Source organism: Salvelinus sp. IW2-2015, linkage group LG4q.1:29, assembly GCF_002910315.2.
Source record: "Salvelinus sp. IW2-2015 linkage group LG4q.1:29, ASM291031v2, whole genome shotgun sequence".
In the NCBI taxonomy this organism is placed as follows: domain Eukaryota; kingdom Metazoa; phylum Chordata; class Actinopteri; order Salmoniformes; family Salmonidae; genus Salvelinus; species Salvelinus sp. IW2-2015.
This window is the reverse complement of record NC_036842.1, coordinates 82,821,422-82,848,418: the sequence shown is the minus strand read 5'-3', so window position 1 is coordinate 82,848,418 and position 26,997 is coordinate 82,821,422. Positions and strand designations below refer to the sequence as shown.

At 42.8% G+C, this 26,997-nt stretch overlaps 1 protein-coding gene across 1 annotated transcript in view; it reads right to left on the bottom strand.

Annotated features, from left to right (window-relative positions):
* Positions 1-26,997, bottom strand: part of LOC111962642 (polypeptide N-acetylgalactosaminyltransferase 18-like) — a 90,064-nt gene that overhangs the window by 41,655 nt on the left and 21,412 nt on the right. Inside the window, exons 2-3 of the mRNA XM_023985893.2 lie at positions 844-1,042; positions 570-736 (exon numbers count right to left, since the gene is read on the bottom strand). Coding sequence (XP_023841661.1) covers positions 570-736; positions 844-1,042 — 366 coding nt within the window. The remainder of the gene's footprint in view (positions 1-569; positions 737-843; positions 1,043-26,997) is intronic.

Below are 26,997 nucleotides of genomic sequence, written 5' to 3'. Positions count from 1 at the left end.
TAATGATTCAATGTTTATAGCCTGAAATAGGAGGCCTTAATAAAAATATTAATTCAAAAGAAGCAGCCTGTTTTTTTTTTATCCCTCTGCCGGACTCGTTTGACCCTCATTTGTCACCATAATATGATACATGTTCAGTCAAGTATGCAGCTCAAACACCTTGATCAGTCTAGGTAAAACAGAGCCTTTAAATCTTCTCACTTCCCTCTGGCTCTATAGCTGATCAGTATGCAGGTCTGTCCTGCTGAAATAACTAGGATAACAAATAAGTTAATTGGGAGCTGTGTGAAAGTAATCCATTAAATTGGCAAGCAACACCAGCAATTTTGTTTTTGATATTGTAAATGTGTATAGGGGTAGATACATTTTTTAAGAACATTAAAGAGAAAATTCTGATGTACTCTCCGTCCTCAAGCATGTCAAGTGTGAATTGATCTATGTATGATGATGTAAATACATAGTGTGTAGGCATGCATTTATGCTTGCTAGTAAGCAGCCTGAATGGCTTCCTGTATGCAATGCAGTTTGTATATTTTGTAGGCTACATTTGGTAAGAATATAGGAGTTACCATTGTTGCTGTTGTCATCAACCAGGATGATCTCCTTGAGGAGGTGGGAGGGAGTTCTGTTCATGGCTGTGTGGATGGAGCGCAGGATGACCGACAGGGCCTCGTTCACAAAGATAAAGATGATACTGACTTGGGGGAGATTGGAGGGGTACGACATGTTTCTGCACCTGAGGAGAAACCGCAAACAGACAAGATATGAAAAAACAACTTGTATAAATATTTGTTTTAAATGGATGATAAAAAAGAACCAACAGAAAGGTCAAAGGTCACTGACCCATCAGGTCTGAGGTCTGGGATGGGTCTGGTCAGAGAGAGGCGGTCACTGAGGTAGCYATTGTAGCCGTAGTACTGGAACTTCTTCAGCGCCACCCGGCGACTCTCAGGACCAAGGTCATGACCCCAGCGGACGAACAGGGAGGAGTCTGAGAGGGACTCCCCTGCTTTTTCTTCACTGTCCTTATCCTTTTGGGGCACTTCAGTAGGAGAGAGGAAGAGAAGAGATAAAATGTGTGGCTGGGCAATAGAAAGAATATTATTTACATTCATGACGTTGCCGCATACTTCACATAGCTTACATTAAAGAGATTTATACCAGGTGGTGAAAAGTCATTGTATTCAGCATTATAACAGGCACACTTCCGGGAAAACATTAGCATTTGAATTGATCCATCATGTGAAACGCTGCTATGTGTTACTGAGGCCTCGGACTAATGATAATACACATGCATATTTCAACTTTTCTGGTCGTCTACTGAAGCAGCAATACCAAACAGGTTAGTCCTACTATATCACATTGTCTGGACAATACGATAATCTCTTTCACTCAACACCAGTATTGTGAGCTAAAAGAACGCAACCCAGTGGAAAGTTACTGAGGTATTTACAGCGAGTGATGAAATGACTTCACAAAGCACAGCGAGTGATGAAGGGCTCGGCGCAGGTAATTACTGAATGCTAATTATCGGCCGAGGTTATTTAATTATAGCCACTACATTGCACTCTCTCTCAGTACTAAGTCATTAATCTCTGCCACGACTGGGACCCCAACATTTGCTACTCTGAGGGCACAACTATATCTGAGGAGGATGTTGACATGAAGGGTTCAGTACGCAGGGTCTCCTGACAGCACAATAATACTCTGATTAAATACACCTTTTGACCAAAAGTATATGGACATCTGCTCGTCAAACATCTCGTTCCAAAATCATGGGCATAAATATGGGGTTGGTCCCCCCTTTGCTTCTATAACAGCCTCCACTCTTCTGGTAAGGCTTTCCAATAGATGTTGGAGCATTGCTGCGGAGACTTGCCTTCATTCAGCCACAATAGCATTAGTGAGGTTGGCCACTGATGTTGGGCGATTAGGCTCACAGTCGGCGTTCCAATTCATCCCAAAAGGTGTTTGATAGGGTTGAGGTTACGGCTCTATGCAGGCCAGTCAAGTTCTCCCACACCAATCTCGAAAAAAACATTTCTGAATGGACCTCGCTTTGTGCATGGGGGAATTGTCATGCTGAAACAGGAAAGAGCCTCCCCAAACTTCTGCCACAAAGTTGGAAGCACAGAATCGTCTAGAATGTCATTGTATGCTGTAGCATTAAGAATTTCCAAGCTGTTTAAAGGCACAGTCAACTCAGTTAATGTAAACTTCTGACCCACTGGAATTGTGTTACAGTGAATTATAAGTGAAATAATCTGTCTATTAACAATTGTTGGAAAAATGACTTGTCATGCACAAAGTAGATGTCCTAACCAACTTGCCAAAACTATAGTTTGTGAACAAGAAATTTGTGGAGTGGTTGAAAAACTAGTTTTAATGACTCCAACCTAAGTGTATGTAAACTTCCGACATGAAATCAGTCAAAATAAGACATGGTATCAAGAACAAGATGAAATTAGATGAAACGAGGCACTTACGATTCCCCACATGGCAGTTTCTTGTCGTTGTTGCTAGCTATCTGAAGTCTTTTTCTCCAAACTGTCAACAACAGTATAGTATCCCTATGGGAAATGGACAATATTACGTAGTTTTCAAAGCTCAATGAAGGAGATGTGTGCATTCCGCCTGTTGAGTAACTGTATTAAATTATATTTCATACAATCTGCAAAATCTATGAGATGAAATAATTCTACACAATCCTATTTCCAGTAAATTATTGTAAATATGTAAAGCTGAGAACAGGTAATTGCTTCTTCACACACTGGCTCTGATGTATGGCTTGTAATTTTCAGCTTGGTAATGGCATTCACAGTGTAGTTGGAGAAAAATATATTGAAAAAATAAAAATAAAAATTGTTCAGTGTCTTTTTCCCACCTCAAATTCATGAGCAGCCGTAAGAGCCGGGTAAATGTTTACCCTGTGCTCTAGGCAGGCTGTATAGTTCTGTATGTAACATATTTGGCCTGGCTCAGGCCCCCAACACACCTCTGAGCCATAGTGGACCTCTGTGGTTAATCATGTGGAAAAGAGGTGAGCCGTGCAGGCATTTATGAAGGCTTCAATGGACAGTAGTGTTTTGGACTGGAAAAAGTAGCCACATGGGAATGGAACACTTTGCTGTTGTCTTGATGCCAAAAGCTACCAATTACACAAGTAGTGCATGAGTTTGAAGTAATTTACAGTCATGAAGTTAACATAGTCAAATCAAATGTTATTTGTCACATGCGCCTTATACAACAGGTGTAGTCGACCTTAGTGAAATGCTTACTTACAAGCCCTTAACCAACAATGCAGTTAAGAAAAATAATAAATAAAAGTAACAAATAATTAAAAAGCAGCAGTAAAATAACAATAGCGAGGCTATATACAGGGGGTACCGGTACAGAGTCAGTTTGCGGGGGCAAAAAAGTTGAGGTAATATGTACATGTAGGTAGAGTTAATTTGAAGTGACTATGCATAGATAATAAACAGAGAGTAGCAGCGGCGTAAAGGGGGGGGGGGGGGGGGCAATGCAAATAGTTGGGTAGCATTGATTATATTGGTTTCAGGAGTCCTTATGGCTTGGGGTAGAAGCTTGTGGTCCTTGATTAGGACTTGGCCCTGAGAGCATGGGGCGCCGGTCCTGGGACACGTATCTTGCCGTTGTCGGTTACGCAAACTAGCAACGATAGTCTAATGACTAGGGTGAGCGCTGTGGAAATGTTCTTGGAACCAATTATAGGGCTGCTATCAGACTCTGACAACGCCTGGTATAGAGGTTCTGGATTGCAGGAAGCTTTGCCCCAGTGATGTACTGGGCCGTACGCACTACCCACTGTAGTGCCTTACGGTCGGAGGCCGAGCAGTTTGCCATACCAGGCAGTGATGAGCCAGTCAGGATGCTCTCGATGGTGCAGCTGTAGAACCTTTTGAGGATCTGAGGACCCATGCCAAATCTTTACAGTCTCCTGATGGGGAATAGGTTTTGTCGTGCTTCTTCACGACAGTATTGGTGTGCTTGACCATGATAGTTTATTGGTGATGTGGACACCAAGGAACTTGAAACTCTCCACCTGCTCCACTACACCCTGTCGATGAGAATGGGTGCATACTCGGTCCTCCTTTTTCTGTAGTCCACAATCATCTCCTTTGTCTGATCACGTTGAGGGAGAGGTTGTTGTCCTGGCACCCCACGGCCAGGTCTCTGACCTCCTCCCATAGCCTGTCTCGTCCAGGATCCAGTTGTAGAGGGGGGTGTTAAGTCCCAGGGTCCTTAGCTTAGTGATGAGCTTTGAGGGCACTATGGTGTTGAATGCTGAGCTGTATTCAACGAATAGCATTCTCACATACAGTGGGGAGAACAAGTATTTGATACACTGCCGATTTTGCAGGTTTTCCTACTTACAAAGCATGTAGAGGTCTGTCATTTTTATCATAGGTACACTTACTTGTGAGAGACGGAATCTAAAACAAAAATCCAGAAAATCACATTGTATGATTTTTAAGTAATTAATTTGCATTTTATTGCATGACATAAGTATTTGATAACCTACAACCAGTAAGAATTCCGGCTCTCACAGACCTGTTAGTTTTTCTTTAGACAGCTCCTGTTTCCACTCATTACCTGTATTAACTGCACCTGTTTGAACTCGTTACCTGTATAAAAGACACCTGTCCACAACTCAATCAAACAGACCTCTCACAATGCAAGACCAAGAAGAGCTGTGTAAGGACATCAGGGATAATTGTAGACCTGTACAAGGCTGGGATGGGCTACAGGACAATAGCCAAGCAGCTTGGTGAGAAGGCAACAACTGTTGGACAATTATTAGAAAATGGAAGAAGTTCAAGATGACGGTCAATCACCCTCGGTCTGGGGCTCCATGCAAGATCTCACCTCGTGGGGCATCAATGATCATGAGGAATGTGAGGGATCAGCCAGAACTACACGGCAGGACCTGGTCAATGACCTGAAGAGAGCTGGGACCACAGTCTCAAAGAAACCATTAGTAACACACTACGCCGTCATGGATTAAAATCCTGCAGCGCACGCAAGGTCCCCTGCTCAAGCCAGCGCATGTCCAGGCCGTCTGAAGTTTGCCAATGACCATCTGGATGATCCAGAGGAGGAATGGGAGAAGGTCATGTGGTCTGATGAGACAAAAATAGAGCTTTTTGCTCTAAACTCCACTCGCCGTGTTTGGAGGAATAGAAGGATGAGTACAACCCCAAGAACACCATCCCAACCGTGAAGCATGGAGGTGGAAACATCATTCTTTGGGGATGCTTTTCTGCAAAGGGGACAGGACGACTGCACCGTATTGAAGGGAGGATGGATGGGGCCATGTATCGCAAGATCTTGACCAACAACCTCCTTCCCTCAGTAAGAGCATTGAAGATGGGTCGTGGCTGGGTCTTCCAGCATGACAACGACCCGAAACGCACAGCCAGGGCAACTAAGGAGTGGCTCCGTAAGAAGCATCTCAAGGTCCTGGAGTGGCCTAGCCAGTCTCCAGACCTGAACCCAATAGAAAATCTTTGGAGGGAGCTGAAAGTCCGTATTGCCCAGCGAGCAGCCCGAAACCTGAAGGATCTGGAGAAGGTCTGTATGGAGGAGTGGGCCAAAATCCCTGCTGCAGTGTGTGCAAACCTGGTCAAGAACTACAGGAAAATATGTATCTTGGTACTTGCAAACTAAGGTTTCTGTACCAAATATTCAGTTCTGCTTTTCTGATGTATCAAATACTTATGTCATGCAATAAAATGCAAATTAATTAATTAAAAATCATACAATGTGATTTTCTGGATTTTTGTTTTAGATTCCTTCTCTCACAGTTGAAGTGTACCTATGATAAAAATTRCAGACCTCTACATGCTTTGTAAGTAGGAAAACCTGCAAAATTGTCAGTGTATCAAATACTTGTTCTCCCCACTGTAGGTGTTCCTTTTGTCCAGGTGTGAAAGGGCAGTGTGGAGTGCAAGATAAATTGCATAATCTGTGGATCTGTTGGGGCGGTATGCAAATTGCAGTAGGTCTAGGGTTTCTGGGATAATGATGTTGATGTGAGCCATGACCAGCCCTTCAAAGTACTTCATGGCTACAAACCTGAGTGCTACGGGTCGGTAGTCATTTAGGCAGGTTACCTTAGTGTTCTTGGGCACAGGGACTATGGTGGTCTGCTTGAAACATGTTGGTATTACAGACTCTGACAGGGAGAGGTTGAAAATGTCAGTGAAGACACTTGCCAGTTGGTCAGCGCATGCTCAGAGTACACATCCTGGTAATCCGTCTGGCCCTGGGGCCTTGTAAGATTTTTAAACAGGTCAACATTCACATCGGCTATGGAGAGCGTGATCACACAGTCGTCTGGAACAGCTGATGCTCTTATTCATGTTTCAGTGTTACTTGCCTTGAAGCGAGCATAGAATTAATTTAGCTCGTCTGTTAGGCTTGTGTCACTGGGCAGCTCGCGGCTGTGCTTCCCTTTGTAGTCTAATAGTTTGCAAGCCCTGCCACATCCGACGAGCGTCCGACCCAGTGTAGTACGATTCGAGCTTAGTCCTGTGTTGGCGCTTTGAATGTTTGATGGTTCGTCGGAGGGCATTGGKGATTTCCTATAACGTTCTGGGTTAGAGTCCCGCTCCTTGAAAGCGGCAGCTCTACCCTTTAGCTCAGTGTGGATGTTGCCTGTAATCCATGGCTTCTGGTTGGGGTATGTACGTACAGTCACTGTGGGGACGACGTCATCGATGCACTGTCGTGTCTTTGGCATCATTAAAAGTGGAGACTTATTTTATCAAATCAATTCTCTAATTATTATTACGTGATTAAACGAATCATGTAAATGTAATTAACTAGTCGGGGCACCAAGGAAAATATTCAGATTACAAAGTTATAATTTTCCTAATATAACTCATTGGATATTTTAATATCTGATAAATTAGTCTTCTTATTAATGAATGATTCTTTACCTCACGTTAGTCTCATTCCAAACGTCGCAAATTGTTGGTTATCTGCACGAACCCAGCCTTTACTATGAATCATCCATACACCAATTGGCTTAATCATTTATTTACTAACTAACTGAATAATCACAGAAATGCATACACAAACAGTAGATATGGTTACAAGGAAATGATAGGGGAGGTTCCCTAGTGGGCTAAGCCGATATGATGGCTTGGTGGACAAAAGGAAGTGGGGGGGGTGGACTGAGAACATGCGGGAAAGACAAAAAGGAATCACTACACAGTTGATAATTATATTAATTGAAATGCTAATCCTTTGCACATGAACGCTCACTCYTTCGGGAATAATTGCAATCAATATATATTGACGCCCAGTGTGTCGTCATGATTTCTGTTGGAATCCGGTCCGTCTGCGAAGAGTTCGTTCAACAGCGTCTCTCCCTCTGCTTCCCTGAAGATCAAAATATTTTGTGGTTAGAATGGATACTTCAGAGTACCATTCAGAAATGTTGTCATAGAATAGATGTTGTTTCGGCGGTTGTCGGTCTTCACATCCCAGGTTGACATAATTTCTAGCTGCAGACTAGTAATTAGTATCGAAGATTTGCTCTTATTCTATAGGGATCGATAGTCTCAGAGTTTAACCATTTCCAGCCATGTAGCCAATGTTCCACGTGGTATGGTTAGGAATTCAATAACTATTCGCAATCACAGCTCACGCTGTGGGTTTGCTTAGTCTAAACTCAAACCTGTGCCCTCTTGGTGTCCATCGAGGTACGTGTGGTCTGAAGTGGATTTTCTAAGGAGGGGTTTTTATTCGTAACAATAGAAAAGGAGGTTCTATGATGCCAGATCATGTCTGCTCACGGGGGCGGGCCAATGACTCAGTTCAACTTTAAAGGGAATACAATTCTCTCACATTAAAGGTTTAACATCACGTTACATCATTTCACAAATAGTTTAATCTTTACTCATTCATTTTATACAATAATTAGATGCAAACCCCATAATTGAGAAGTGTACACATTCAGAGATATTGTTATGTTTCCTGTCCTCTCTGAGGTCACCAAATGAAACACACTCGTCATTGTCACGTTCTGACCTTAGTTCCTTTGTTTTGTCTTTTGTTTTAGTATGGTCAGGGYGTGAGTTGGGTGGGTTGTCTAGGTTAGTTTTTCTATTTCTGTGTTTGGCCTGATATGGTTCTCAATCAGAGGCAGCTGTCAATCGTTGTCCCTGATTGGGAACCATATTTAGGTAGCCTGTTTTCTGTTGGGTTTTGTGGGTGGTTATTTTCAGTCTTTGTGTGTCTGTACCAGACAGAACTGTTTACGGTTTTCCTTTTTGTTTCACTTTGTTAGTTTGTATTTTGTTGTATTCATTCTTATTAAAAGTCATTATGGATACGTACCACGCTGCGCATTGGTCTTCCGATCCTTCCTACTACTCCTCATCAGAGGAGGAAGAAGAAAGCCGTTACAGTCAAACCCATACCTTAAGTGTCCACGGACCATTCCCACCTTCTCACAAGTGGACATCTTGTATCAAATCCCCATTTTGGGGATTCAGGAGTTTGCCATTTGAAATCCTTTGTTCTCTCTATGTGTCTCTTTCTGCATGGCCAGGGGGAGAGAATCTCTGCCAGGAATTTACGACCTGAGATAACAGAACCTGTGTGTGTGAGTGAGTGAGTGAGTGAGTGAGTGATTGAGTGAGTGAGTGAGTGAGATGCCACGATCTATACCCAGAAAGGGCCACGTCATAACAGCACATATTGATGAAGCCAATCCCGGAACATATTCCTTCTGTGCTAGCAAAACAGTCCTGTAGCTTAGCATCTGAGTCATCTGATAATTTTTTTATTGACAAAGTCACTGGAGCTTCCTGCTTTAGTTTTTGATTGTAAGCAGGAATCAGGAGGATAGAATTATGGTCAGATTTACCAAATGGAGGGCGAGGGAGAGCTTTGTACGCATCTCTGTGTGTGGACTAAATGTGGTCTAGAGTTTTTTTCCCCCCCTGGTTGCACATTTAACATGCTGGTAGAAATCAGGTAAAACGGATTTAAGTTTTCCTGCATTAAAGTCCCCGGCCACTAGGAACTGTGAGTTTTCCTGTTTGCTTATGGCCGTATACAGCTCATTGAGTGCGGTCCTAGTGCCAGCATCGGTTTGTGGTGGTAAATGGACAGCTATGAAGAATATAGATGAAAACTCTCTTGGTCAATAGAGTATCTAATTTTTTTATTTTACATTTATTTTGGGCAAAGTCAACAGCGCAAAGGTCAAGAAGGTAGAGACAACAATACATCATGCAAAGCAGCCACAACYGTCAGTAAGAGTGTCTATGATTGGGTCTTTGAATGAAGAGATTGAGATAAAACTGTCCAGTTTGAGTGTTTGTTGCAGCTCGTTCCAGTCGCTAGCTGCAGCAAACTGAAAGGAGCAGCGACCCAGGGATGTGTGTGCTTTGGGGACCTTTAACAGAATGTGACTGGCAGAACGGGTGTTGTATGTGGAGAATGAGGGCTGCAGTAGATATCTCAGATAGGGGGGGGGGGGGGGGCTAAGAGAGTTTTTATAAATAAGCATCAACCAGCGGGTCTTGAGACGGGTATACAGGGATGACCAGTTTACAGCGGAGTTTAGAGTGCAGTGATGTGTCCTATAAGGAGCATTGGTGGCAAATATGATGGCCGAATGGTAAAGAGCACCCTTACCTGCCGATCTATAAATTATGTCTCCGTAATCTAGCATGGTCATCTGAATCAGGGTTAGTTTGGCAGCTAGGGTGAAAGATGAGCGATTACGATAGAGGAAACCAAGTCTAGATTTAACTTTAGCCTGCAGCTTTGGTATGTGCTGAGAGAAGGAGAGTGTACTGTCTAGCCATACTCCCAAGTACTTGTACGAGGTGACTACCTCAAGCTCTAAACCCTCAGAGGTAGTAATAACACCTGTGGGAAGAGGGGCATTCTTCTTACCAAACCACATGACCTTTGTTTTGGAGGTGTTCAGAACAAGGTTAAGGGTAGCGAAAGCTTGTTGGACACTAAGAAAGCTTTGTTGTAGAGCATTTAACGCAAGATCCGGGGAGGGGCCAGCTGAGTATAAGACTATCATCTGCATATAAAATGGATGAGAGAGCTTCCTACTGCCTGAGCTATGTTGTTGATGTAAATTGAAAAGAGCGTGGGGCCTAGGATTGAGCCTTGGGGTACTCCCTTGGTGACAGGCAGTGGCTGAGACAGCAGATTTTCAGACTTTATACACTGCACTCTTTGAGAAAGGTAGTTAGCAAACCAGGCTTATGACAAGCTGTAGACCACACTACCTCAGGCGAGCAAAACCTCAATACTTTCTTAGATAATAGGCACCAGCTGCTGTTTACAAATATACATAGACCGCCACCCCTTGTCTTGCCAGAGGCTGCTGTTCCATCCTGCCGATACAGTGTGTAACCCACCAGCTGTATGTTATTCATGTCGTTGTTCAGCCACGACTCGGTGAAACATAAGATATTACAGTTTTTAATGTCCCGTTGATAGGATATACGTGCTTGTAGATTACCCACTTTATTATCCAGCGATTGTACATTAGCCAATAGTAACGATGGCAAAGGCAGATTAGCCACTCGTCGCCAGATCCTTACAAGGCACCCCGATCTCCTTCCGCGATATCACAGTCTTTTTACCTCCTCAATGACGGGGATGATGGCCTCGTTGTCACGGTTGCTCTCCTCCTCTTCGTCTGAAGAGGAGGAGTAGGGATTGGACCAAAACGCAGCGTGTTGTGAATACATGATGAATTTATTAAATAAAGACGAACACGAAGAACACTTGGAAAACTTCAAAACAATAAACGATGTGAACAAACCTGAACTAGAGAACATAACGTACTAACAGGAACGAACACATACACGAACAAAAACGAAACAGTCCCGTGTGGTGCGACATACACAGACACAGGAACAATCACCCACCAACAAACAGTGAGAACAGCCTACCTTAATATGGTTCTCAATCAGAGGTAACGTCAAACACCTGCCCCTAATTGAGAACCATATCAGGCAACACATTTAACCCCACATAGAAACACATAACATAGACTACCCACCCAGCTCACGTCCTGACCAACTAAACAAAGTTAAACAAAGGAAAATAAGGTCAGGAACGTGACACTCGTCGTGTGTCTGGAGTAAATCCCTCTCGTTCGACTCAATTCTTTGTCCAGTTCAAGGTGGGTAATCGCTGTTCTGATGTCCAGAAGATCTTTTCGGTCATAAGAGACGGTAGCAGCAACATTATGTACAAAATAAGTTACAGACAATGCAAAAAACAAAAAAAACAGCACGTTTGATTAAGAGCCCATAAAAACGGCAGCCATCCCCTCTGGCGCCATTACATTTATGGGGGTATAGGTTGTCTGAGGCCTTCTACGCATGTGTCTTACATTCTGAATGATGTTTCCACCTCCATGCTTCACGGTTGGGATGGTGTTCTTGGGGTTGTACTCATCCTTCTTCTTCCTCCAAACACGGCGAGTGGAGTTTAGACCAAAAAGCTCTATTTGTCTCATCAGACCACATGACCTTCTCCCATTCCTCCTCTGGATCATCCAGATGGTCATTGGCAACTTCTGTACGGCAGAGACAGGCGCTGGCTTGAGCAGGTGGACCTTGCGTGCGCTGCAGGATTTGAATCCATGACGGTGTAGTGTGTTACTAATGGTTTTCTTTGAGACTGTGGTCCCAGCTCTCTTCAGGTCATTGACCAGGTCCTGCCGTGTAGTTCTGGGCTGATCCCTCACCTTCCTCATGATCATTGATGCCCCACGAGGTGAGATCTTGCATGGAGCCCCAGACCGAGGGTGATTGACCGTCATCTTGAACTTCTTCCATTTTCTAATAATTGCGCCAACAGTTGTTGCCTTCTCACCAAGCTGCTTGCCTATTGTCCTGTAGCCCATCCCAGCCTGTTGCATGTCTACAATTTTATCCCTGATGTCCTTATACAGCTCTCTGGTCTTGGCCATTGTGGAGAGGTTGGAGTCTGTTTGATTGAGTGTGTGGACAGGTGTCTTTTATACAGGTAACGAGTTCAAACAGGTGCAGTTAATACAGGTAATGAGTGGAGAACAGGAGGGCTTCTTAAAGAAAAACTAACAGGTCTGTGAGAGCCGGAATTCTTACTGGTTGGTAGGTKATCAAATACTTATGTCATGCAATAAAATGCAAATTAATTACTTAAAAATCATACAATGTGATTTTCTGGATTTTTGTTTTAGATTCCGTCTCTCATAGTTGAAGTGTACCCATGATAGAAATTACAGACCTCTACATGCTTTGTAAGTAGGAAAACCTGCAAAATCGGCAGTGTATCAAATACTTGTTCTCCCCACTGTAGATACCCTCACAGTCTATAGAGCTTCATCACAAAAAGAGCGGCGATGATGAACAGGAATATTATCAGCATTGGTAGAATTTTTAGCTACATCATCATGAACCTCAAATTTTAAAACCATTTTGTTTTGTTATCCATTCATGAGAACACAGCACAAGAACTTAGATTATCATCAGATGGTCAAATTTTGTGCACAATTGACAAGCATGGATTCATCTTTTTACCCTAACATATGGTAATATCTTGATCCAGTAGCCAGCACAAGAAAACTACGTCATGCAGATGGTCACATTAGTGGCCAGAAAACTGCAGAGGTTGTGAGTTCTTGGTTGGTCATTTTAAGAGGTCACTCTCCCATTAGAATGCAACATTGGCTGACATGCCCTCCAGACTCCTCTGTTTGTGTGTGTGTGTGTGTGTGTGTGTGTGTGTGTGTGTTCAGAGAGGAGAGGTGACAGAATAGTGTGTAGGATACAACACAGTGTGGAAGGATGTGGTCATCTATAGGGCCGGGACCATACAAGTATCGCAATATTTTTCCATGTCAAAAAGGAAAACACGAAGCAGTCCAAACTCTTTGGACCTTTAAAAACCTGYTGTTTCTAAAAATATTCTGTGCTAACTGCTAAAAACTAACTGGGAAAAGTTTAAATGTTTTAAATCATTTCCTTTTTTATATTTGTATTTTCAGTGTCATGTTTAACTCAGGTATTTTCATTAGGGGAGCAATGTTAAAACATAAGACAACTTTTATGGACTGTTGCAGTAATGAGAAGTTTGTAGAAATTGTGGTAAAATACATAATAGCTGATTTAAAAAACATGATAAAATAGATAAATACAAATGCTAATCTCAGTGATCCAAGAGGAAATTCAGTGGAAAATGACACTTGCGATTTTGTTGGTCAAACGTCCGTTGTGAGAATGAYCCAGTTGCACACTACAGTAACTAAACAAGTTTAGCTGGCTAGCTAGCATCGTTAACTGTGTGGTGAAGTACATCCATATGAAATAAGTTAAATAGCTCAGTGATTAAATCAGATGCACTACCAGATCACCTTAGTTTTGTTACCAAATGCGAAGCCGTCTCTAAAACTGCAAGGTGTCTCTACAGTAATAAACCTAGCTGCCAAAAGGAATGTGCTTGTTGGCCAATGTGATACAAAATGCTGCAAAGTAATATGAAAACATGCAAACTACAATTCAGGTCATAATTATATTAGTGCTAATAGCAAGTGAAATTAGTTAATCCTTCAATTTTGCACTTCTGTATTTAGTAGAGTAACATTTTGTCCTCTATTAATATTGTAGTTGCCTATATGCCATTTTAAAGCTACCCATCCCAGCCCCCCTCTACTCTGCATAGCCACAGAAGTTAAACCACGGCCAGATAGATGCAGGCAATTCCACAGTAACAGCGTGATGCTGAGACTCAGATTTTTCACTTTAAAATGTCAAACCTAAACCAATGACTGCAAAGTAAAACAAACCATACAACTCTATGCACTAGGACTACTTAATTTCCACAGAAAATTTTACAAAAACACATTTACTTGAAGAAAAGTGCAGATGAACAATTTAGACAAAGTTTGCAAGTAAATGTGTTTTTAGATATAACCTATATTACAGTATACACATTCTGTTGTTACAGGAACACTTGCGTGATTATTTGGAGAATACAAGCTAACTAGTAATTTTGTACTCCATAAACATCAAAAGTGTAATATCTGCATGAAGTAAATAATAAGGAACATGCATTGAATACATATCACATGATGTGTATACATTGTAACATGTTTATTGATAGGCAATGCCTCTGGTACAKAGTCTGATTCATGATTTGACCAAGTAACAGCCTTATCCTAACCCGCTCATCAAAGACAAGTGTGCAAGAAGTTGGGCTATTGTATTATTATCTAGCTATAAAAATATTTGTCCACATTCCAGATAGTGTCCATCACTGATTCAGGCAATAGTTGCTTTTCTTGGCTCCCCACAAAAGGTTTTGGGGCCAACTGTAATATTGGTTGTCTAGTGGCCAGCTAGTGGGGATACTTGTAAACATTGCAGCTAGGTCGTTCCAGCTGTTGTTTCGTTAGCTAGCGAGGTAGCTGCTGTAGATGGCTAACAAGCTACATTTCAAGTACAGTAGCTAGCTAGCTAGTATTAATGCTAAACTCTGTATTCATCCTTGATCATTTGATTATGTTGCAGAAGAGGGAGAACGAGATTGGATGGTCCTCTGCCTAGTCGTTAGCTGTGCCCCATAGCGATTAGCGAAGCTACTCTGATCCAGGGGTGTATTTATTACACGATTGTTACAAAACGTTGTGGGTTGCAAAACGTTTTGCAACAGAAACCGTTTTGCAATTAAAACAGAGTTTATTGGACAAATTCAGGTAGGTCCCTCCCCGTTCCGTTCGGTTTTCTCTTGTTTGATTCTTAAAAGATAAATGTTTTCCATTGCAAGACGTAATGAATACATCCCTGGCTTTTTGGTTTGTTTACAAATCGTGGAGTGTAGGCTGCCAGGGACCATATGGGCTGTGCACACGGAGGAAGATTGAGATGTGCACGGCAGATTAATCAATAATAAGGAGAAATACATTGGTTTTCTGAGTTTGGAAACTAAACAAGCATTTCTGCACTAGGACAAGAATTACGTCAAAATAGTGGCAGCAAATTCCTCTGGGTGGGTCCTCTAAGGCTTCGTAGAGTGTATCCCAGCAGGCGTTGCACTTTAAAGCAAACACTCCCACTCAAATGAGAGGATTTAAAGGAAAGTTCTCAGAGCTCTGAAAATTCTCTCTCGCCAAGGCCTTTGTTTTATCTGTTTGTGTACAGAACTTAAAAATCTCAGAGAAAGTTCCCTCTTGTTCAATAATTATTGTGGACCAGTGGTGTTGAAGTGCTGCTGTTCTTGCAGCCTTGTGCCTCAGCTCCGAAATTATTCATTTCATCATAATTGGAACAGATGGTCTTCCCACCTATTTTCTCAAGTGTGAATAATGATGAACCATTTGCAGTACACCTCGAAAAGTATAAGGTTCTCACCTAGGAAAGCAAGTGAAACTCATACAARTGTTAAGCCATTAAGAGACTGTTAGAGCTTTAGTTGTTTGCCAAACTGTTATTTTCAACTATCAGACACCATTTGTAGCTCATCCTGATGTGCTCACATGGTGTGACAGCCTACTGCATCTGTCCAAATGGGCATCGTATTTCACTCTGTTCATCTGTCCTAAATCCCCCTCTGTGGGGTATGGATCACCTCCCTCTGCAGTCAGGACACCATCATTATCCATCATGTCTGAGGATTACCCACAAGGCCTGTCAGGAGGCTCTCGCACACACACACACCACACACACACCATTCCACAGTCCACACATGTAATTTGACAAGCAGGAAACATGCCTGGCTAGTGATTCATAATTTAGCTCAACAACTAAAGCCTTGAGTATACTAGCTACATCCTGAAATCAATATTATGCACTTCAAATAGATATTTCTTCCTGCAAGTTCATACTGGTTGATTGAAACATAAGATACGATTTATGAGCTAATCAAGTTACAGCATTGCTGATACAATTTCATTTCTCTTATAAAAGAGATCAGGAAAATGTAATTGCTCAGAGAGTGACTTCCTGGAAAGCTGTGGTAGAGCGAGACAGTACTACTGTGCTGCAATTATCTGACTTATAATACGAACAATACATTCTCTCACAGTCATGACTTTGAACATTTAAGTTCATTGTAACAATCTCCCCCTTATTATGATTTATCTTCATTGTCCAATTCTGGTAATTCTGTTTATTTTGAAGCATTATTGTATATAATCTGGACCTTAGGTGTTACCTGGATAAGGGGGTACATATGTCTAAGGCAGGAGTGTCAAACGTATTTTTCCCCACAGGCCGCATCCGGTCTTCACCGGTTCGGAGTACCGCACTCAAAATTGATTATATTTCCTCGCCCAAAAAAATCTCTATCCGTCGCTTTTGGAATTTCCGATGCTCCCTGACTTTCTAGCTTTTGTTTCGATGACTGTTAGCAAACTGGATATAGTGAGAAGACTAGAAATTACTGTTAGCTAGATGGATATAGCAAAAAGACTAGAAATGTAGTTCCATTATCATTTCTCCACAGTTTCGATTTGGGTTAAGTCATTTCAAAGTACATATATTTTTTGTACTCAAAACCACTTGCGGGCCGGATTGAATGGGCCATACGTGGTTTGACACATGGTCCAAGGTATTCTGGGTCATAATTAAGAATTGTTACTAGTTCTGTACAAACRTCCTTTAAAACACGGAAATTATTCAAAATGATCTTGATGATATAGACCTGACTGCACAGATGAATCTGCTGTGAAATATCAAGAGACAATCAAGTTGAGAGGTCTTATAAAACACTAGGACTAATTAATGCATGTCATCACATGACCTTTCATTACGGTCATTCTGATAGTCTCTGTCTATGCAAACCTATATCCTTTCGATTAAATATTCATCTGAGTGTTGTGGAGTTTGAATATTCAGTGAAACAGATTGAAATGTTTTCCTGAGAACAAGACATTTGCAGTAAAACTTCTGCTCACAATATGCTTGACTTCTGCTCCTAATCAGGAAAATAGGGCACAAGTTTAGGAAACATATGGTCCAGTTCCCCATATCTCAGACAGTGTGAATGAAATTAATCATAATCATAAATGTGCTTCCTCCCACTAAAACAGACAGTGTCTCTCAAGGCACCATGGGCCTGAAGGTAAACCGCTTGAAAGAAGAAAAAGGCCTCGCTCAAGTCCCATCCGTAACACCTGGGACAAAGGTTGACTGGGGGAATAGTAAGAGCGCTAAGAACTTTTGTTAGTGAATACGTCATGAATAGCAGGGCTACACAAGCTCCATGTTGAGTTTATGGGCATGCAGCACAGTATGGATGTTATGTTTACCCTTGTAATGTAATGACACTAAGGTCAAAACCACTGCAATGATATTAAATAATTTAATAATATGACAACCTGAGGGAAGCCAGTCGACAGAAACGGAAAACGTGCCCTGACAGACTAAATACAACATTTGCACATATTCGCCCTGCCACCTCCCTGCCAGAGAGGCTTATGGGAACAGACAGCCCACTCACATATCCTGGGAAATATATTTTATTCATTTCTTGCATACGCACATTTACTGAAGCCCTCACAGGGGACGAGGGCCCTTCACTGAGAGGCTGGGATGTGCTGTCATATGCTGGCCTGGAGGACTATGCACAGGAGATTCAGACCTATGGCTGAATGGGATGTGCCCAGTTCTGGCTGACCATGTCCCTGACCAGCCAGGGGAGGCGTGGCAGAGTGCCACCTCTCTGGGACGGGAGGGCAGTTGTAATTCTCTGTGCCCTCTAAGCCCTACAATTACCAATCTGTTTACCATGCATGTATGGAAGCATTTACATAAATGGAGACCAGGAATTCAAAACTTACCACAAGAGGTTATTAGCTACTTTAAAACAATCTCTTTAAAAAAGGTGGTTGTTGCAGATGTTGACCTACTACTGCTGTTTACTTTGCACATCTATATCGTTTCGTTGAGTCCTTTACCTTTAAAGAGAGTGTCCTGCTCATCCCGGTCACAGATGCGTGTCACCCTGGAGTGTCTGCTCTGCAGATCCCTCAGTACCAGTCTGGTTAGATGTGTAGGATTCTAATCTGACAGTGAGGAGAGAGAGCCACGTCCAATCAGCTCAGTCACCAGGAGTTATGCAAGTGTCTGCCTGCTGTCCCTGACCTCTGGGTGGTGCCACCCACAGCAGTGGGCGGGATCACGTCCCAGCCATCACTTTCAGTAACCTCGTTAAAGAGACAATCGGGGACAGCTGACAGACTGGTGGAAATCTGCCTTGCACCATTACCTACTGTTGGGACAGCTTTAGTTAAGTGTTCGGAGGAAAACAAGGTTATATTTTGAACCTTTCCCAAATCCCCGACACAATACAAAAGCCTAGAAATAATGCAGGTGTGTAGTGTAAGGGTTTTATTTATATATATACAATTTGAAGGCCAGAGCAGTTGATCACATCGTCCCTTGAGATCTTGACCTCAATAGTCCTAATGTTTGCAAGCTGTTTGTGATCCATAAACTACAGTGGAATATTCAGGAGGTTCCTGAAACCCAGGAAGATCGGATGTGCGGGTGCCACTTATCAAAATGCAAAACCCCCACACGTCAAAAAGAAACGGAAACACTTCTGAACTTCACACTAGTGAGCGTGCTCCAGTGAGGTGAGGTGTCACTACAGTCCCTGGTTTGAATCCAGGCTGTATCACATCCGGCCGTGATTGGGAGTCCCAATGTGCGGCGCACAATTGCCCCAGCGTCGTCCTGGTTTGGCCGGGGTAGGCCGTCATCGTAAATAATTTGTTCTTAACTGACTTGYCTAGTTAAATAAAGGTTAAAAATCCCCAAAAGCTCCCATTCCATCCATCATCTGCAAAGTTTAAAATATATAGTGTCACTCACCAACTCTCAACCATGAGCTAACTCCACCTAGCCCACAGCATGAGGTATCTGGCAAAACTCATGGGCACTCCAACACTCCAGACACTCTCAGAGACATACTCAGATGCCCACCACTGCTTCTATGCCCAGTCATGCCCCAGGACAGTTGGCACAGCATGTCAGTGGATCAATGTGGGGCTTAGGGTGATTAAATCAGATTAGTGCATATGGCTGCATCAGTAGGTTACTGGAAAATAATCAATCACAAACCTGGTGGTTTACTTAGGCGGATGTCTGTGGCAGTGGCGGCCACTGATTGGCTGAATACTTGAGGCACGAGGTGGTTGGAGTTGTCAACAAAGCAGCATGACAGAAATATGATGCCAAGTTTTTGAACTACAGGTAGTTTCTTTGAGAAGATACACTACACGACCAAAAGTATGTGGACACCTGCTTGTTGAACATCTCATTCCAAAATCATTGGCATTAATATGGAGTTGGTCCCCCCTTTGCTGCTATAACAGCCTCCACTCTTCTGGAAAGGATCTTCATTTGATATTGGAACATTGCTGTGGGGACTTGCTTCCATTCAGCCACAAGAGCATTAGTGAGGTCAGGCACTGATATTGGGCGATTAGGCAGGCGGCGTTCCAATTCATCCCAACAGTGTTAGATGGGGTTGAGGTCAGGGCTCTGTACCGGCCAGTCAAGTTCTTCTACACCGATCGACAAACCATTTCTGTATGGACATCGCTTTATGCATGGGGAATTGTCATGCTGAAATAGGAAAGGGCCTTCCCACCAGTTAAATAAAGGTTAAGCAAAAAAATAAATAATATAATAACCCCCAAACTGTTGCCACGAAGTTGGAAGCACAGAATCGTCTAGAATGTTATTGCTGTAGTGTTGAGATTTCCCTTCACTGGAACTAAGGGGCCTAGCCCAAACCATGGAAAAAAGCCACAGACTCGAACTTTACACCAATTCAGCCAACGCTTGGCATTGCGCATGGTGATCTTAGGCTTGTGTGCGGCTGCTTGGGCATGGATACCCATTTCATAAAGCTCCCAACGAACAGGTCTTGTCCTGAGACAGTTTGAAACTCGGTAGTGAGTGCTGCAACCGAGGACAGACGATTTTTACACGCTATGCGCTTCAGCACTAGGCGGTCTCGTTCTGTGAGCTTGTGGCCTACCACTTCGCGGCTGAGCAGTTGTTGCTCCTAGACGTTTCCATTTCACAATAACAGCCCTTACAGTTGACCGGGTCAGCTCTAGCAGGGCAGAAATTTGACAAACTGACTTGTTGAAAAGGTGGCATCCTATGACGGTGCCATGTTGAAAGTCACTGAGCTCTTCAGTATGGGCCATTCTACTGACAAATGTTTGTCTATGGAGATTGCATGGCTGTGCTCTCGATTTTATAGACCTGTCAGCAACGGGTGTGGCTGAAATAGCCAAAGTCACTGATTTGAAGGGGTGTTCACATGCTTGTGTGTGTGTGTGTGTGTGTGTGTGTGTGTATATATATATATTGCGATCTGTGCATTTTGAACAACAGCATAAATACACCTATTTCACATTTGCATGTCAAAAACCAAATGACCACTGCTACACATGCTGCTACTGTTTTGATCAGATTAATCGAATCATCAAATCTAAATTTATTGGTCACATACACATGGTTAGCAGATGTTAATGCGAGTGTAGCGAAATGCTTGTGCTTCTAGTTCCGACAATGCAGTAATATCTAACAAGTAATCTAACAAATTCACAACAACTACCTTATACACACACACAAATGTAAAGGGATGAATAACAATATGTACATATAAATATATGAATGAGTGATGGCCGTGCAGCATAGGCAAGATGCAGTAGATGGTATAGAGTACAGTATATACACATATGAGATGAGTAATGTAGGATATGTAAACATTATTAAAGCGGCGTTACTCAAAGTGACTAGTGAGACGTTTATTAAGTCAATTTATTAAAGTGGCCAGAGATTGGAGTCTGTATGTTGGCAACAGCCTCTGTATGTTAGTGATGGCTGTTTAACAGTCTGATGGCCTTGAGATAGAAGCTGTTTTTCAGTCTCTCGGTCCCAGCGTTGATGCACCTGTACTGACCTCGCCTTCTGGATGATAGCGGGGTGAACGGGCAGTGGCTTGGGTGGTTGTTGTCCTTGATGATCTTTTTGGCCTTCCTGTGACATCGGGTGCTGTAGGTTCCCTGGAGGGCAGGTCGTTTGCCCCCGGTGATGCGTTGTGCAGACCGCACTACTCTTTGGAGAGCTGTTGGTAATCAGGCCTACCACTGTAGTGTAGTCTGCAAAATTGATGATTGAGTTGGAAGCGTGCATGGCCACGTAGTCATGGGTGAACAGGGAGTGCAGGAGAGGGCTGAGAACACACCCTTGTGGGGCTCGTGTTGAGGATCAATGGAGTAGAGATGTTGTTTCCTACCTTCACCACCTGGGGGCAGCCCGTCAGAAAGTGCAGGACCCAGCTGCACAGGGCGGGGTTGAGACCCAGGGTCTCGAGCTTAATGACGAGTTGAGGGTACTATGACGTTAAATGCTGAGCTGTAGTCAATGAACAGCATTCTTACATCGGTATTCCTCTTGTCCAGATGGGATAGGGCAGTGTGATGGCGATTGCATCGTCAGTGGACCTATTGGGGGTGGTAAGCAAATTGGAGTGGGTCTAGGGTATTAGGTAGGGTGGAGGTGATATGATAGGGATTGATTGAATATGTATGTAAACACATCAGCCAGCTGGTCTGCGCATGCCATGAGGACGCGGCTAGGGATGCCGTCTGGGCTGGCAGCCTTGCGAGGGTTAACACGTTTAAATGTTTTACTCACGTTGGCCACGGAGAAGGAGAGCCCACAGGCTTTGGTAGCGGGCCGTGTCAGTGGCACTGTGTTGTCCTCAAAGCGGGAAAAGGCGTTTAATTTGTCTGGGAGCAAGACGTTGATGTCCGCGACGGGGCTGGTTTTCTTTTTGTAATCCAAGATTGACTGTAGACCCTGCCACATACGTCTCGTGTTTAAGCCATTGAATTGCAACTCTACGTTGTCTCTATACTGACGCTTTGCTTGTTTGATTGCCTTGCGGAGGGAATAGCTGCACTGTTTGTATTCGGTCATGTTTCCAGTCGCCTTGCCATGATTAAAAGCGGTGGTTCGCGCTTTAAGTTTTGCGCGAATGCTGCCATCAATCCACGGTTTCTGGTTGGGGAAGGTTTTAATAGTCACAGTGGGTACGACATCTTCGATGCACTTGCTAATAAACTTACTCACCGAGTCAGCGTATACATCAATGTTATTGTCTGAGGCTATCCGGAACATATCCCAGTCCATGTGATCGAAGCAATCTTGAAGCGTGGAATCCGATTGGTCAGACCAGTGTTGTATAGACCTGAGCACGGGCGTTTCCGGTTTTAGTTTCTGTCTATAGGCTGGGAGCAACAAAATGGAGTCGTGGTCAGATTTGCCGAAGACAGGGCGGGGGAGGGCTTTGTATGCATTGCAGAAGTTAGAGTAGCAATGATCCAGAATGCTACCAGCTTGTGTCGCGCATTCGATATGCTGATAGAATTTAGGAAGTCTTGTTCTCAAGTTAGCTTTGTTAAAATCCCCAGCTACAATAAATGCAGCATCAGGATGTATGGTTTCCAGTTTACATAGAGTCCAGTGAAGTTCTTTCAGGGCCGATGAGGTATCTGCTTGGGGTGGGGATATACACGGCTGTGACTATAATCGAAGAGAATTCTCCTGGAAGATAATGCTGTCGGCATTTGATTGTAAGGAATTCTAAGTCAGGTGAACGAAAGGACTTGAGTTCCTGTGTGTTGTTGTGATTACACCATGAGTCGTTAATCATTAGGCATACACCCCCGCCCTTCTTCTTAMCAGAGAGATGTTTGTTTCTGTCGGCGCGATGCAAGAAAAAACCGGGTGGCTGTACCAACTCTGACAACATATCCCGAGTGAGCCATGTTTCCATGAAACAGAGAATGTTACAATCCCTGATTTATCTCTGGAACGCAACTCGTGCCCTAATTTTGTCCACCTTGTTATCTAGAGATTGGACATTGGCGAGTAATATGCTTGGAAGCGGTGGATGGTGTGCTCGCTTTCTGAGTCTGACCAGTAGGCCGCTCCGTCTGCCTCTCCTGTGGCGACTGCTTTGTTTTTGGTCTGCCTCTGGRATAAGATCCCATGTCCAGGGTGGAGGTCCGAACAAAGGATCCACTTCGGGAAAGACGTATTCCTGGTCGCAATGTTGGTATGTTGACATTGCTTTTATATCCAATAGTTCTTCCCGGCTGTATGTAATAAAACTTGAGATTTCCTGGGCTAACAATGTAAGAAATAATACAATAACAAACGAATAACTGCATAGTTTTCTAAGGAAGTGAGGCGACCATCTGTCGGCGCCATCTTACTAAGATGGTAAAGTACAGATAGATTATACTATTTAGCAGTGGTGTAAAGTACTTAAGTAAAAATACTTTAAAGTACTACTTAAGTCGTTTTCTGGGGTATCTGTACTTTCCTATTTATATTTTTGACAACTTTTACTACACTACATTCCTAAAGACAATTATGTACTTTTTACTCCATACATTTTTCCTGACACTCAAAATAACTCGTAAAAAATGTTATGCTTAGCAGGACAGGAAAATTGTTCAATTCACACACTAATCAATAGAACATCGCTGGTAATCCCTATTGCCTCTGGCGAACTCACAAAACATAAATTCTTCATTTGTAAATTGTGTCAGTGTTGGAGTGTGCCCCTGGCTATCTGTAAATTAAAAAGATTTGCTTAATATAAGGAATTTGAAACAATTTATACTTTTGGTACTTAAGTATATTTCAGCAATTAATGTAACTAATACATAAAATTAGATTTATTTGTCACATACACATGTTTAGCAGATGTTAATGCGAGTGTAGCGAAATGCTTGTGCTTCTAGTTCCGACCATGCAGTAATATCTAACAAGTAATCTAACAATTTCACAACAACTACCTTATACACACAAGTGTAAAGGAATGAATAAGAATATGTACATAAAAATATATGGATGAGCGATGGCCGAACGGCATAGGCAAGATGCAGTAGATGGTATAGAGTACAGTATATACCTATGAGATGAGTAATGTAGGATATGTAAACATTATATAAAGTGGCATTGTTTAAAGTGGCTAGTGATACATTTATAACATCCAATTTTTCAAAAGTGGCTAGAGATGAGTCAGTATGTTGGCAGCAGCCACTCATTGTTAGTGATGGCTGTTTAACAGCCTGATGGTCTTGAGATAGAAGCTGTTTTTCAGTCTCTCGGTCCCAGCTTTGATGCACCTGTACTGAGCTTGCCTTCTAGATGATAGGGGGGTGAACAGGCAGTGGCTCAGGTGGTTGTATATTTAAAACCAAATACTTTTAGATTCCTACTCATGTAGTATTTTACTAGGTGACCCACTTTTACTTGAGTCATTTTCTATTAAAAAGGTATCTTTACTTTTACTTAAGTATGACAATTGGGTACTTTTTCAACCACTGCTATTTAGATCGAGCAGCCAGCTCATGAACGAACGCACCAGGGACAATGCAACAAGCATGCTGAAACAAGTGAACACACATGATCTAACTGGGCTAGCTAGCTAACATAATGTCACAAAGCATGATGTGCTAGCCAGTTAACTTTCATTCTGAAATTACTTCATATTTCTAAGTTAGTCAGATATTAGTTTAGAAAGATTTAAAATTGGCATGGGAGCTAATTAGCTAACAAACTAACAGCTAGCTGGTTATCAAAAAGGTAGATAACTGGTTAATTTGACCCCCCCCAAAAAAAATCTACAAAACTATATCAAAATTACTGTAGCTGGCTAATTAATTTGATCATGCTTTGTGATAAACAGCATAAAACCGGGTGTTAGTCCACACAACATGTCGCCCCACCACCTACAGTAGAAACCGATGAACAACATGGGGGGAAACAATCCAATTGGCCAACCGTCATTCTTTTTTGTCCTACCAGAGCCGCAATGAGAAGGGTCTAGCTAGCGTATCTTTTGACTCTTGTTGGGTGTAGATGTCCGGTTTATCATGTCCCAGGCTCCCATGACTGTTATGATTATTCAATTACAATTTGCTTTAGCGCCATCTGTACCTGATAGAACAGATCTAGTCTCACGTGCAGAAGAAAGCCGCCTGGCGCGAGAGACTCAGAAGTTCTGAAAGCACATTTGAGTGCTGCAGGACGGTCCATTTACTTTGTGCTGTTTTAATCACAGGATTTTATTGCATACATTTCATTGGGGCAGTTCTCCCTCATAGCAAATAGCTGGCAAAACAATCCAAGCATTGTTCACACGGCCTATACGCCCGCTGTAGCAGTCACTGAGGGGCAGAGTAGTACCTGAACAGCTTGTTTTGAACAATATATTTTTACCCCTTTTTCTCCCCAATTTCATGATATCCAAGTGGTAGTTACAGTCTTGTCCCATTGCTGCAACTCCTGTATGGATGACTCTGGAGAGGAGAAGGTCGAGAGCCATGCATCCCCCGAAACACGACCCTGCTTCTTGACACACTGCTCACTTAACCCGGAAGCCAGTTGCACCAATGTGTCGGAGGAAACACCGTACAACTGGCAGGCACCTGGAACAAGGAAATCCCGTCCGGCCAAACCTTCCCCTCACCCAGACGACACTGGGCCAAATTGTTCTGCCAGTCACGGCCGGCTGTGACACAGCCTGGGATCGAACCCGGGGCTGTCGTGACGCCTCAAGCACTGCGAGGCAGGGCCTTAGACTGCTGCGCCACTCAAGAGGGTACATTTCCCTCACTTTTATGAGCATTTAATTTTTATTTAAAAAAATAATAATTCTACAAATCACAAGTGGGGCGCCACCCCTGACGGGCAGGCAGCCACTGGTCTATGGTGGTGTTGTCTGTGGTTGATTGACTCTATATTCTAGCCTTAAACAGACGTTTCAAAGCACTGTGTACTACTCACTTTAACAGCCAATTTATAACATTAATTAATCCACTGCTTCATTCACACAACGGCGTAAGTGATGTAGGATAAAAAGCAGTGACATTCAGATGATGATGAGGAGTGTGCTAGCGGAATAGATCCCCAATTAACTTCATCGTATGGCTTCGTGGAGGGGCCCAGGAGTTATAATAATCCCACCGGAGAGCAGCCTGTGCTGGGCATATGGCAGCTCACACACTCCTGAGGAGGACGAAGGGGGTTGCAGGTGCTACTGGCAACAGGACTGGAGGAAATTAAGATGCCTAACAACTCGAGCCTGAACATGGTAACTCTGCTGTTTCTACTGAACACTTTAAAGCAGGGGTGTCAAACTCATTTTCTCCTGCGGGCAGCATTTGGTCTTCACGGAGGTTCGGTGTGCCGCACTTAGAATCCGAAAAATAAATAAATAAAACAATTATATGGTCCTCCCTGCTTTTGGAATTTGATGTTCCCTGACTGTCTAGCTTTTTTTCTCCAATGACTGCTAGCAAGCTGGACATAGTCAAGATACTATAAATGTGGGTCTATTATCATTTCTATACAGTTTCGATTTGGTTTAAAATCATTTCAATGTTGATTGAGATTGTTTTTCCCCAGAATTTTTTTWAATTATTATTATTWTTTTTTAAATAAATGAAATAAATTCTAAAATGGGCTAGCGGGCTGGATCCGGCTCACGGCCTCGAGTTTGACACATCCTTTAAAGAGAAGTCTGGTGCTTTTATGGACTTTTAAAAGGTTTTGTTGAAGCTGACTAGCGGAAGTCTGTAGTGCATTACGGAATTTTTGTTTGGCGGTATGGCAAAAGAGTGAAGAGCTGCTATTCAATTGAATGTCTCAAATTGGAATAGACCTCTTCTGTTGCTACAGCATGGAATCATATTTTGGAATACTGTCAAGCTAGATACAATGCCTACAGAAAGTCTTGAACATGTCACATTTTGCTGCCTTAAAATTTTATATAAAAAAGGTTGACATTTGTTTTCCCCCCCTACAGATCTACACAACCTACTCCACATTTTCAAAGTGAAAGAAAGTTATAGAACATTTTCCAAATAAAAAAAATGTAAGCTGAAATATC